At 42.9% G+C, this 14,221-nt stretch overlaps 1 protein-coding gene across 1 annotated transcript; it reads left to right on the top strand.

Annotated features, from left to right (window-relative positions):
• The first annotated feature begins 8,968 nt into the window (after nt 1-8,968).
• On the top strand, nt 8,969-12,681 carry il22ra2 (interleukin 22 receptor, alpha 2). The gene is given in 6 exon segments (NM_001281388.1): nt 8,969-9,059; nt 9,180-9,312; nt 9,777-9,955; nt 10,078-10,247; nt 10,726-10,902; nt 11,327-12,681. Coding segments are annotated over 5 exon segments (696 nt in total). The 5' UTR covers nt 8,969-8,995; the 3' UTR covers nt 10,876-10,902; nt 11,327-12,681.
• Nucleotides 12,682-14,221: the final 1,540 nt, after the last annotated feature.

The following is a 14,221-nucleotide window of genomic DNA, read 5'->3' as shown; positions in this document are numbered from 1 at the left end:
TAGCGGGGTGCGCACTAATAGCTTTTCAATCGGTGACGTCACTCACTCTGAGACCTTGAAGTAGTTGTTCCCCTTGCTCTGCAAGGGCCACGGCTTTTGTGGAGCAATAGGTAACAATGCTTCGAGGGTGGGTGTTGTCGACGTGTACCTGGTTCGAGCCCAGGTAGGGGCGAGGAGAGGGACGGAAGCTATACTGTTACAATGGCAATACTATAGTGCCTATAACAACATCCAATAGTCAAAGGTATATGAAATACAAATGGTATAGAGAGAAATTGTCCAATAATAACTACAACCTAAAACTTCTTACCTGGGAATATTGAAGACTCATGTTAAAAGGAACCACCAGCTTTCATATGTTCTCATGTTCTGAGCAAGGAACTTAAACGTAAGCTTTTTTACATGGCACATATTGCACTTTTACTTTCTTCTCCAACACTTTGTTTTTGCCTTATATAAACCAAATTAATTTAGAACGTGCGTTGAAGATGTCGTTCCCATAGCAACGATTAAAACATTCCCTAACCAGAAACCGTGGATTGATGGCAGCATTCGCGTGAAACTGAAAGCGCGAACCACTGCTCTTAATCAGGGCAAGGTGTCTGGTAACATGACCGAATACAAACAGTGCAGCTATTCCCTCCGCAAGGCTATCAAACAAGCTAAGCGTCAGTACAGAGACAAAGTAGAATCTCAATTCAACGGCTCAGACACAAGAGGCATGTGGCAGGGTCTACAGTCAATCACGGACTACAGGAAGAAATCCAGCCCAGTCACGGACCAGGATGTCCTGCTCCCAGGCAGACTAAATAACTTTTTTGCCCGCTTTGAGGACTACAGTGCCACTGACACGGCCTGCAACGAAAACATGCGGTCTCTCCTTCACTGCAGCCGAGGTGAGTAAGACATTTAAACGTGTTAACCCTCGCAAGGCTGCAGGCCCAGACGGCATCCCCAGCCGCGCCCTCAGAGCATGCGCAGACCAGCTGGCCGGTGTGTTTACGGACATATTCAATCAATCCCTATACCAGTCTGCTGTTCCCACATGCTTCAAGAGGGCCACCATTGTTCCTGTTCCCAAGAAAGCTAAGGTAACTGAGCTAAACGACTACCGCCCCGTAGCACTCACTTTCGTCATCATGAAGTGCTTTGAGAGACTAGTCAAGGACCATATCACCTCCACCCTACCTGACACCCTAGACCCACTCCAATTTGCTTACCGCCCAAATAGGTCCACAGACGATGCAATCTCAACCACACTGCACACTGCCCTAACCCATCTGGACAAGAGGAATACCTATGTGAGAATGCTGTTCATTGACTACAGCTCGGCATTCAACACCATAGTACCCTCCAAGCTCGTCATCAAGCTCGAGACCCTGGGTCTCGACCCCGCCCTGTGCAACTGGGTACTGGACTTCCTGACGGGCCGCCTCCAGGTGGTGAGGGTAGGCAACAACATCTCCTCCCCGCTGATCCTCAACACTGGGGCCCCACAAGGGTGCGTTCTGAGCCCTCTCCTGTACTCCCTGTTCACCCACGACTGTGTGGCCACGCACGCCTCCAACTCAATCATCAAGTTTGCGGACGACACAACAGTGGTAGGCTTGATTACCAACAACGACGAGACGGCCTACAGGGAAGAGGTGAGGGCCCTCTGAGTGTGGTGTCAGGAAAATAACCTCACACTCAACGTCAACAAAACTAAGGAGATGATTGTGGACTTCAGGAAACAGCAGAGGGAACACCCCCCTATCCACATCAATGGAACAGTAGTGGAGAGGGTAGCAAGTTTTAAGTTCCTCGGCATACACATCACAGACAAACTGAATTGGTCCACTCACACAGACAGCATTGTGAAGAAGGCGCAGCAGCGCCTCTTCAACCTCAGGAGGCTGAAGAAATTCGGCTTGTCACCAAAAGCACTCACTAACTTCTACAGATGCACAATCGAGAGCATCCTGGCGGGCTGTATCACCGCCTGGTACGGCAACTGCTCCGCCCTCAACCGTAAGGCTCTCCAGAGGGTAGTGAGGTCTGCACAACGCATCACCGGGGGCAAACTACCTGCCCTCCAGGACACCTACACCACCCGATGTCACAGGAAGGCCATAAAGATCATCAAGGACATCAACCACCCGAGCCACTGCCTGTTCACCCCGCTATCATCCAGAAGGCGAGGTCAGTACAGGTGCATCAAAGCTGGGACCGAGAGACTGAAAAACAGCTTCTATCTCAAGGCCATCAGACTTTTAAACAGCCACCACTAACATTGAGTGGCTGCTGCCAACACACTGACACTGACTCAACTCCAGCCACTTTAATAATGGGAATTGATGGGAAATGATGTAAATATATCACTAGCCACTTTAAACAATGCTACCTTATATAATGTTACTTACCCTACATTATTCATCTCATATGCATACGTATATACTGTACTCTATCATCGACTGTATCCTTATGTAATACATGTATCACTAGCCACTTTAACTATGCCACTTTGTTTACATACTCATCTCATATGTATATACTGTACTCGATACCATCTACTGTATCTTGACTATGCTGCTCTGTACCATCACTCATTCATATATCCTTATGTACATATTCTTTATCCCCTCACACTGTGTACAAGACAGTAGTTTTGGAATTGTTAGTTAGATTACTTGTTGGTTATTACTGCATTGTCGGAACTAGAAGCACAAGCATTTCGCTACACTCGCATTAACATCTGCTAACCATGTGTATGTGACAAATAAAATTTGATTTGATTTGGGGAAAAAAATTGAACAGGGTTCATTAATTATTTGAGGCTAAATTGATTTTATTGATGTATTAAGTTGAAATAAGTGTTCATTCAGTATTGTTGTAATTGTCATTATTACAAATAAATAAATGTAAAAAATAATAGCTTGATTAATCTGTATCGGCTTTTTTTGGTCCTCCAATAATCGGTATCGGCGTTGAAAAATCATTATCGGTCGACCTCTAGTTCGTACTGTGACACACCTAAGACGGTGCTACAGGGGGACGGGATGCACAGCTGATCGTCCTCGCAGTGGCAGACCGCGTGTAACACCTGCACAGGATCGGTACATATGAACATCACACCTGCGGGACAGGTACAGGATGGCAACAACAACTGCCCGAGCTACACCAGGAACGCACAATCCCTCCAGTGCTCAGACTGTCTGCAATAGGCTAAGTGAGGCTGGACTGAGGGCTTGTTGTAAGGCAGGTACTCGCCAGACATCACCGGCAACAACATCGCCGATGGGCACAAACCCACCGTCGCTGGACCAGACAGGACTGGCAAAAAGTGCTCTTCACTGACGAGCCGCGGTTATGTCTCACCAGGGGTGATGGTCGGTTTCGCATTTATCATTGAAGGAATGAGCGTTACACCGAGGCCTGTACTCTGGAGCGGGATCGATTTGGAGGTGGAGGGTCCGTCATGGTCTGGGGTGGTGTGTCACAGCATCATCGGACTGTGCTTGTTGTCATTGCAGGCAATCTCAACGCTGTGCGTTACCGGGAAGACATCTTCCTCCCTAATGTGGTTCCCTTCCTGCAGGCTCATCCTGACATGACCCCCCAGCATGACAATACCACCAGCCATACTGCTCGTTCTATGCGTGATTTCCCACAAGACAGGAATGTCTGTGTTCTGCCATAGCCAGCGAAGAGCCTGGATCTCAGGTCTGGGACCTGTTGGATCGGAGGGTGAGTGCTAGGACCATTCCACCCCAGAAATGTCCAGGTGCCTTGGTGGAAGAGTGGGGTAACATCTCATAGCTGGAACTGGCAAATCTGGTGTGTTCCATGAGGAGGAGATGCACTGCAGTACTTAATGCAGCCGGTGGCCACCCCAGATACTGTTGATTTTGACCCCCCCCCCCCAATCTACACACAATACCCCATAATGACCAAGGAAAAACAAGTTTTAGACATAGACATAATGAAGTAACACATTTGCGTAAGTACTCAGTACTTTGTTGAAGCACCTTTGGCAGCGATTACAGCCTAGTCTTCTTGGGTATGACGCTACATGCTTGGAACACCTGTATTTGGGGAGTTTCTCCCTTTCTTCTTTGCAGATCCTCCCAAGCTCTGTCAGGTTGGATGGGGAGCGTCACTGCACAGCTATTTTCAGGTCTCAACGGTGATGTTCGATAGGGTTCAAGTTTGGGCTCTGGCATTCAAAGACTTGTCCCTAATCCATTCCTGTGTTGACTTGACTGTGCTTATGGTCGTTGTCCTGTTGGAAGGTGAATCTTCTCCCCAGTCTGAGGTCCTGAGTGCTCTGGAGCAGGTTTTCCTCAAGGATCTCCCTGTACTTTGCTCCGTTCATCTTCCCTTTGATCCTGACTAGTTTCCCAGTCCCTGCCGCTGAAAAACATCCCCACGGTATGATGCTGCCACCACCATGCTTCACCGTAGGGATGGTGCCAGGTTTCCTCCAGATGTGACGCTTGGCATTCAGGCCAAAGAGTTAAATCTGGGTTTCATCAGAGCAGAGAGTCTTGTTTCTCATGGTCTGATATTACTTTAGGTGCCTTTTGGCAAACTCCAAGCGGGCTGTCATGTGCCTTTTACTGAGGAGAGGCTTCCGTCTGGCCACTCTACCATAAAGGCCTGATTGGGGGAGTGCTTCAGAGATGGTTGTCCTTCTGGAAGGTTCTCTTGTCTCCACAGAGGAACTCTGAAGCTCTGCTCGAGTGACCATCGGGTTCTTGGTCACCTCCCTGACCAAGGCCCTTCTTCCCCAGTTACTCAGTTTGGCCAGGCGGCCAGCTCTAGGAAGAGTCTTTGGTGGTTCCAAACTTCTTCCATTTAAGAATGATGGAGGCCATTGTGTTCTTGGGGATCTTCAATGCTACATAATTTTTTTTGTACCCTTCCCCAGATCTGTTTCTCAACACAATCATTCTAGGGTATTGTGTGTAGATTGAGGGGAGAAAATAATTGAATCCATTTTAGAAAAAGGCTGTACCGTTACAAAATGTGGAGAAAATTGAAGGGGTCTGAATAGTTTCTGAATGCACTGTATACTATTTATATCTAATATAAGCAAATTCAATTGATTATTGTAATTACTATGATATTAAATACAGATTTGAAAGAGCAAACAAATTGTTATGCTTGCAGGGATGTCTGAAGGACATTTTCATGTCAATGAAATTCTACCATAGAGGAAGGGAAGTAGGTATTTCAGCAAAGCCAAACAAATAGTATTGAATGAATAGTGGAGCAGATCTTAACAGGAAAGACCTTAACTGCTTTTATTGAAATGCTACCTCACAAAGGTACTACTACTACTAAATAAGGAAGAAACGCCGGATGTCTGTTTGCTTTCATTTTACATTTTAAGTTATCACCTGCTCGTTCCTCTAAATGGCATGGGCAGACTGTGCATCAGGAAGAGGCCCCTAGACTAGTTTCCAGTAAGAGGAGACAATTCCTCTGCCTTTAATTACTACCAGTGAAAAGTAAATCAGATATTCCCATTGTTCTAGTTCTGAGAATGTATGTGAAGTGGGAGCCTCAGGGCCATTACAAAAGCCTGGCTCTCACGGGGAGCAGGTGTAAATCAACAGGAGGAGAAAGGAGGGCCGCAGTGAAACAGTGATGGGATAGAACAGCTGGGGATGCCCCAAAATGGCTCCAAGGCAACCACGTCAAAGGTTGTCAGGATACTTTCACAAAAACACTCTTCTTAACTCTTTGTATGCCTGCACATGATTTGTTTCTTCTTGAGAAAACTTCTAAATTACCATTGTTGTCACACAAGGATATTCATAAAATATACTGAACAAAAATATAAATGTAAAGTGTTGGTTTCATGAGCTTAAATAAAATATCCCAGAAATGTTCCATATGTTGTGCACAAATCTGTTTTACGTCCCTATTAGTGAGCATTTCTCCTTTGCCAACATAATCCATCCATCTGTGTGGCTTATCAAGAAGCTGATTAAATTGCATGATCATTACACAGGTGCACCTTGTACTGGAGGCAATAAAAGGTCACTCTAAAATGTGTAGTTTTGTCACACAACACAATGCCACTGATGTCTCAAGTTTGAGGGGGCATGCAATTGGCATGCTGACTGCAGGAATGTTCACCAAGCTCTTGCTAGAAAATTGAATGTCCATTTCTCTACCATAAGCCGCTGTCATTTTAGAGAATTTGGCACTATGTCCAACCGGCCTGACAACCGCAAACCATGTGTAACTATGCCAGCCCAGGACATCCACATCCGACCTGCGGGATTGTCTGAGACCAACCTCCTGGACAGCTGATGAAGCTGGGTTTGCACAACCAAAACCATTTTTACACAAACTGTCCGATTTTTGTTTAGTATAGAATAAAATGGCATAGAATATACTTTTATTTATATATATATATATAAAGTGAATTATACGATATTCTACGTAGGATCATTTGTTTTTCTTACGATAATGCACTTTCTAAATGCAATAGGTAGTACGTTTTGATCAACTGCAAAGCCTAATTTGACTCTCAAGGTCATTGGGGTTTATTCATTTATGCTTTGTCACAGGTATGTACAAATTGCCATAAATGGCAATTACTACAAAGTTGAAGTAAGTTTGAATTGAGGAAGTATGGTAAAGTTCAGCTTTTTATCTGTTCCAGACCCTGTGTTCCAGATGCCTATTCATACAACACCCACACACACCTCAAGCCAACATCCACCCACACACCTGAACCCATGACACTGCTTTACGCCTCTACGCTAGCACGTTAGTATTCATGCCAGCATAATATTATCTTGTTTTCGTGCGAAGGTGTGATTTGCCCACACACATTGATCCTAAAAAAAATTCTAACAAACTTCACACAACTTTATGGCACCAGTTGCATAATTCAATTAATTTATCAGACAGTGCAGTAGTGTGTGTGTGTGTGTGTGTGTATATATATATATATATATATATACACACACACACACACACACACACACACAGTGGGGCAAAAAAAGTATTTAGTCAGCCACCAATTGTGCAAGTTCTCCCACTTAAAAATATGAGAGAGGCCTGTAATTTTCATCATAGGCACACTTCAACTATGACAGAAAAAATTAGGGGAAAAAAATCCAGAAAATCACATTGTAGGATTTTTTTATGAATTTATTTGCAAATTTATGGTATAAAATAAGTATTTGGTCAATAACAAAAGTTTCTCAATACTTTGTTATATACCCTTTGTTGGCAATGACAGAGGTCAAACATTTTCTGTAAGTCTTCACAAGGTTTTCACACACTGTTGCTGGTATTTTGGCCCATTCCTCCATGCATATCTCCTCTAGAGCAGTGATGTTTTGGGGCTGTTGCTGGGCAACATGGACTTTCAACTCCCTCCAAAGATTTTCTATGGGGTTGAGATCTGGAGACTGGCTAGGCCACTCCAGGACCTTGAAATGCTTCTTACGAAGCCACTCCTTCGTTGCCCGGGCGGTGTGTTTGGGATCATTGTCATGCTGAAAGACCCAGCCACGTTTCATCTTCAATGCCCTTGCTGATGGAAGGAGGTTTTCACTCAAAATCTCACGATACATGGCCCCATTCATTCTTTCCTTTACACGGATCAGTCGTCCTGGTCCCTTTGCAGAAAAACAGCCCCAAAGCATGATGTTTCCACCCCCATGCTTCACAGTAGGTATGGTGTTCTTTGGATGCAACTCAGCATTCTTTGTCCTCCAAACACGACGAGTTGAGTTTTTACCAAAAAGTTTTATTTTGGTTTCATCTGACCATATGACATTCTCCCAATCTTCTTCTGGATCATCCAAATGCTCTCTAGCAAACTTCAGACAGGCCTGGACATGTACTGGCTTAAGCAGGGGGACATGTCTGGCACTGCAGGATTTGAGTCCCTGGCAGCGTAGTGTGTTACTGATGGTAGGCTTTGTTACTTTGGTCCCAGCTCTCTGCAGGTCATTCACTACGTCCCCCATGTGGTTCTGGGATTTTTGCTCACCGTTCTTGTGATCATTTTGACCCCACGGGGTGAGATCTTGCGTGGAGCCCCAGATCGAGGGAGCTTATCAGTGGTCTTGTATGTCTTCCATTTCCTAATAATTGCTCCCACAGTTGATTTCTTCAAACCAAGCTGCTTACCTATTGCAGATTCAGTCTTCCCAGCCTGGTGCAGGTCTACAATTTTGTTTCTGGTATCCTTTGACAGCTCTTTGGTCTTGGCCATAGTGGAGTTTGGAGTGTGACTGTTTGAGGTTGTGGACAGGTGTCTTTTTATACTGATAACAAGTTCAAACAGGTGCCATTAATACAGGTAACGAGTGGAGGACAGAGGAGCCTCTTAAAGAAGAAGTTACAGGTCTGTGAGAGCCAGAAATCTTGCTTGTTTGTAGGTGACCAAATACTTATTTTCCACCATAATTTGCAAATAAATTCATAAAAAATCCTACAATGTGATTTTCTGGATTTTTTTTCTCATTTTGTCTGTCATGGTTGAAGTGTACCTATGATGAAAATTACAGGCCTCTCATCTTTTTAAGTGGGACAACTTGCACAGTTGGTGGCTGACTAAATACTTTTTTTGCCCCACAGTATATATAGTGCAGTAGCCGGTACAGATGTTAATATTGCACATATTGGCACTAAGTTTTTTTCTCTATCCATCTTCACAAGGATTAAACCAAAATATTATCTACAAAGTAAATGTACGTTTGTTGCCTTTACAATTTTCTGCTTGTTTATCTATATTACCATATGTGCCGTGTCGTCACAAACCTTTTGTTCCCTCTTTTAACTTTTAACTTCCATAGTTAAAAATGGCACTGAGTTGAGCTAAATCTGTCATAATACCTTCATATCATCTCTATTACGGAGAAAACGTCACAAACAAGATAACTATGCCTCTCATGGAAGTTAAAAAAGGGAACTATGGTTGGTTAAAAAGGGCACAGAGCTGAACCAGGTCTGTATGTCATAATACCGCGCTATAGCTAACATGGCATCTCTCCTGATCCCCACTCTACTGCTGTGCTACAGCTCCCTCAGTCGCTGCTCAGAGAGTAAGTCCCGTCTTAATATTCAACATGATGCATGGTTATAATATCGAATGCCTGCAATGTGTATCTCTCTTTCAGCTTAGGGGAAAATGTCTTGCTTTATGACACTGGTCTCCATTTCAGGCAAAGAATATCCTCTAGATGTCTTCGCACCACAGGAGGTGAAATTCCACTCCCTAGACTACAGAAATGTCTTGCATTGGAAGCAACATGCCAACTCTACCAACGACCAACAATACTTTGTACAGTGGAAAGTGTGAGTATCAAAACTGTTTGAGTCAAAGCTTTGTGAATCTGTCATAGGCTACTATATGAACACACATATGTTTACTATATCGTCCTATAGCTCAAAATCATGTAGGACAATGAGCTAGGCATGTGCTGATTGCAATTCAGGAGTTGTTGTTTAATTTTCTGTTCAAACAAATGAGAAATGCTTTTCAGTATGTTTTCTTATAAAAACTGTACATTTTACAACAAGTAAAACACAGGTGAAAAAATGTACATGTATCAAGACGTGACATGCACCTCTCCTACTTTGTTTCAATTGATATTTCTGGGCCTGTATTCGTAAACCGTGTCAGAGTAGGGGTGCTGATCTAGGATACGTTTTGTTTTATGGATCATGACGAATAATATTAAATAGACCGAGGGGTTGCTACTCTGAGACGCTTTATGAATACAGGCTCAGATTATTCCTTAAATTTCTCCCCACCTCAGATATGGGGAGAAGCTGTGGACCAATGCAAAGGAGTGTCATGGCATCAGCCGGCTGCTCTGTGACCTGAGCAAGGAGACATCCGACTCCAGAGAATGGTACTACGCCAGGGTCCATGCAGCCCACTCAGGGAACCAATCACCATGGGTCATATCTGCCAGATTCAACCCTAAGTGGGAGAGTAAGTGCTTCTCATTACTATCCATGGTAAATGGGTAATCAGAAGTCTTTTATGTAAACAAGGATTTACAATTTCAGAGCTGTCGTTACTAGACAGCGTGGTTTGGCCTCTGTATCTTGCAGCCTCTGTCAGCCCACCGACTATGAAACTTCATGTGACGGAGAAAGGCATTGTGGTCCAGCTCAAGCCTCCACGCTCTCCCCACAGGAGATCTAATGGCAGCTGGATCAGTGTGAGGAGGCTGCAAAGAATGTCATTTACTATACACCTCATGCAGAGTGATGTTGAGGAGGTAACTAGCTTCTATTTTTTATAATTAGTCAATTGTTCTCAACAATGGAATTGTCCAACTTTAACTCAAATGCCCCGTTTATACCTTGCGCTAACGTGTTTTTGGGGATCTGATTGCGATGATCCAATCACTTCTTATCAAGGTTTGTTGCGTCTACACTTGGTAATTAAAAGGTGTCTTATCTGTCCACTGTGTCTGCATTGTAACCAGATGTCCTTGTCCCTCTGTGTATGCAAATTACATACACAGACAAAGGTTGCATGTTAACATCAGGTATAAAGGGAGCTTAAGACTTGAGACAAAATGGTCACAGAATAGTTATAAACTACTGAAATAGTTGAGGTTCACAGAATCCTTCAAGCTTTTTAACTTGATGAGTGCTGCCAAGTGATTCAGAAGTCTTCAGAGTTATGATTAACAACTCAAAATATCTCTAGCACTTCTGTCTAAGCCTATTCTCTGACTAATCCTTGTGAAGGAAACATTTGAAATGGAGGGCTGTGCCAAACAGCTCCTGATCTCAGATCTGAGCCCCAGGACCACCTACTGCCTGACGGCCGAGAGTCGCTTGCACCTGCTGGGCCGTAGAAGCACCCGGAGCCCTAGGGCCTGCATCACCACACTGTGAGGGCCAGGATCTAATGTCTTCCCCCAGGTATGCCTTACGTTACCCAGCACTTTGCGCCTCGGGAGCAGGCAACACCTGAGACAGCCAGCCGAGGCTAGCATCAGAGTCTGGCCTTTGTTGGTAGCCTAAAGTGTAGACCGGTTGTACACTCTCAGGGAGTCAGGGGAGAAAGGCTGTTCAAAACAGGCTGTCGGCCAGGACAAAAGATTACAAAATGAGGGGATAAGTATTACCGTCATCTAGGAGAGAGAAATCTCTCCCTAGAGAGATATTCATATGGGGCGAGCAGTGCCTTGGGATTACATTTGCTTTGTCAAATCTTCCCTTTGAGTAAAAAACTTCCTTGTTCTGTATTTTTAGATTATTGACATGTGCAAAGTCACCCAGATTTGTTCTTGGTTTTAGCTTTGAGACACTTAAGTTTCTATCCTCTTTTTATTTCCCCCTGCAGGGGAAAATGTAGCCCTGGATTTCTCTGCCAAACCGGAAACTCAACATGATACTGTGACAATCAAACCTCACTTGAAGTATAGACTGATTTATCCACTATTACCTCAGGTACTGCACAGGGATGCACTTTTAGGATCCTTCACATTTCTTTCATCGATAACTTTGTTGACTAATGTTGTACGTAAAACAATGAGTAGACACCAAACAATTAAACATTGTGATATGTCATCAATAATTAAATTACCGCACACATAGCAGGGGTAGGTAACTAGATTCAGGCACGCACTGATTTTTGTCAGAGTGGATGGTTTGGGGGGTTGGAACACAATTATAATAATTTGTGCACTGCAGATTGACCACAACTAAACCCAAAATGAGATTTCCTAAATCAAAATCATTTTTAGATGAATTTCTTGGTGATTTGAAAGTATTATTTTTTAACCAAGAACTTAAAATTTTGGGAGGACAAAATATCCCACTTGCGGACTGCCTGTTGCATATTAAATGGAAAGGGGGATACCTAGTCAGTTGCACAACTGAATGCATTCTGCCAAAATGTGTCTTATGCATTTAACCCAACCCCTCTGAATCAGAGAGGTGCGGGGGGCTGCCTTAATCAATGTCCACGGGAGCAGTTGTTGTTGGGGATTAACTGCCTTGCTCAAGGGCAGAATGGCAGATTTGTCCACCTTGCTGGCTCTGGGATTTGAATCAGCAACCTGGCCCAACGCTCTTAACCGCAAGGCTACTTGCCGCCTCACTATGCTAATAGGTAGATATTGATAAAGCACAATCATTCCTATCCTTGTGTAGTTGGTGCTTGTGTAGTTGGGGTGGGGTTGCACTGTAAGATAGATGTGATGGAGCTCTGCTGTTCTCTGCCGTCTGTGTTGACGAGGGACAAAACAACCTACCGTCTCCTATATAATTGCTAAGGTTGCTTTTACCCAGGCAGCCCAATTCTGATTTTTTTTTCTTCACTAATTGGTCTTTTGACCAATCAGATCAGCTCTGAGAAATACTTGACGTGATTGGTCAAAAGACCAATAATGTAGAAGAAAGATCACAATATGGCTGCCTGTGTAAACACAGCCATAGAATCCCAGTAAATTAGTCTCCTGGGTCCTGATTACATTGACATGTAATCAATGAATGTAATGAATCAATAATTCAAATAATGAATCAGTTTTACTAGCACTGGTTTTGCAGAAAGCTGCTTTTTTTATTTGCCATGACTGATATGTGGTTGTCTTACTTGAATGCACTGACTCTAAGTTGCTCTGGATAAGTGTCTGCTAAATTACTCATTACACTGTCTGTATTCAAATGCAAATAAAACCTACTCATTTTGCTTTGACAAACATATCCTTGCGGATATCTTTATTGAGGTTGATTTACAGAAGGGACACTAATAATTCAAAACAAATATGAACAATAATTGTTTATCTTATACTACAGTCATCTCAGACAACAATTAAAATCTACAATTCATAAATTGCAATTTCAGATCGTACAACAAATCCTTTTGTGTAAGATCGACAGTCCATTTGATCGCTCTTTATGAATGCATCCTACCTCATACTGTATCTTTACCATCTTATCACTATAGATTTGTTCTGTTTCCACCAACCTGTATGGAGCATGACACGGGACAGAATCATATATTTCACATTTCATTCATTCAGTCTTACGCATGCAGCAACAATTCTAACCCTGAATAAAATTACTCTCACTATTATGCTCTGGCTTAGATTGTTTTGAATTGTAACAGAATGGCAATATGTTTTCAGACTATGGTTTTTGATAACCACCAAATGTGTGTATAATACATGTATAATAGGATTTTTTGTTTTTACAAATCATACATTTTCATGTTTAACAGGGTTTAAACCTCATCTATGAAGGAAAAAAATCTATTACAATGTATTCAATTTCTTGGGATAAACACAATACAGATGATTCATTCAGGAAATAACTAGAATACATACACTAGGTCACAAATAAAAGTATGTACATGGATACTACATAACAAATCAACTTTCTTTTTTAATAAAATATATTTGTCAATTTTACTTTTACATAATTTCACAAACCAAACGGCTGATTTAAAAATACAGTATCAAAAATCTGTCTCATGGAATGTGAGTGACTTTGAGCTTTGGTGAAAGTGTTGGGAACATAGGAGACAGGTTGTTTTCTCCCTCGTCAACACAGAGTCTGCAGATCAACAGCAGAGCTCATTCACGTCTATCTCAGGGTTCTCCCCCCCCCCCAGCACTACACAGCTGATCCTCAGGACCAAGTTTGGGAAACCCTGCTATAGAGTACCACAATATGAGTCATAGATACCCATAGAACCTAGCGGTTAAACAGGGAAATGGTTTCAATCGTTTTTCCACCATTTTTCCCATAGGGGATTTTAGAAACACTTCTAATAAGGGCTGTGTAGGCTTACCCTGGCGTGACGTTTTGATAACAGTCACACATCTACACCCTAGTCACACATCTACACATACCCTATACAGAAATGTCTGATTTACATAAGTATTCACACCCCTGACTTAATACATGCTAGAATCACCTTTGGCAGAGATTACATCTGTGAGTCTTTCTGGGTAAGTCTATAAGCGCTTTTCACACCTGGATTGTACAATATTTGCACATTATTATTATTAAAACAATTCTTCAAGCTCTTGTCAAGTTGATTGTTGATCATTGCTTGATGGTCATGTTCAAGTTTTGCCAAGCATACTCATAACATGATGCAGCCACCACCGTTTGAAAATAGGAAGAGTGGTACTCAGCGATTGTTGGATTTTCCCCAAAAATAATGCTTTGTATTCAGGACAAAGTTTAATTCCATTGCCACATTTTTTGCAGTTTGACTTTAGTGCCT

The sequence above is a fragment of the Oncorhynchus mykiss genome, chromosome 20, assembly GCF_013265735.2.
Source record: "Oncorhynchus mykiss isolate Arlee chromosome 20, USDA_OmykA_1.1, whole genome shotgun sequence".
In the NCBI taxonomy this organism is placed as follows: Eukaryota; Metazoa; Chordata; class Actinopteri; order Salmoniformes; family Salmonidae; genus Oncorhynchus; species Oncorhynchus mykiss.
This window is presented reverse-complemented; position numbering and strand designations above follow the sequence as displayed.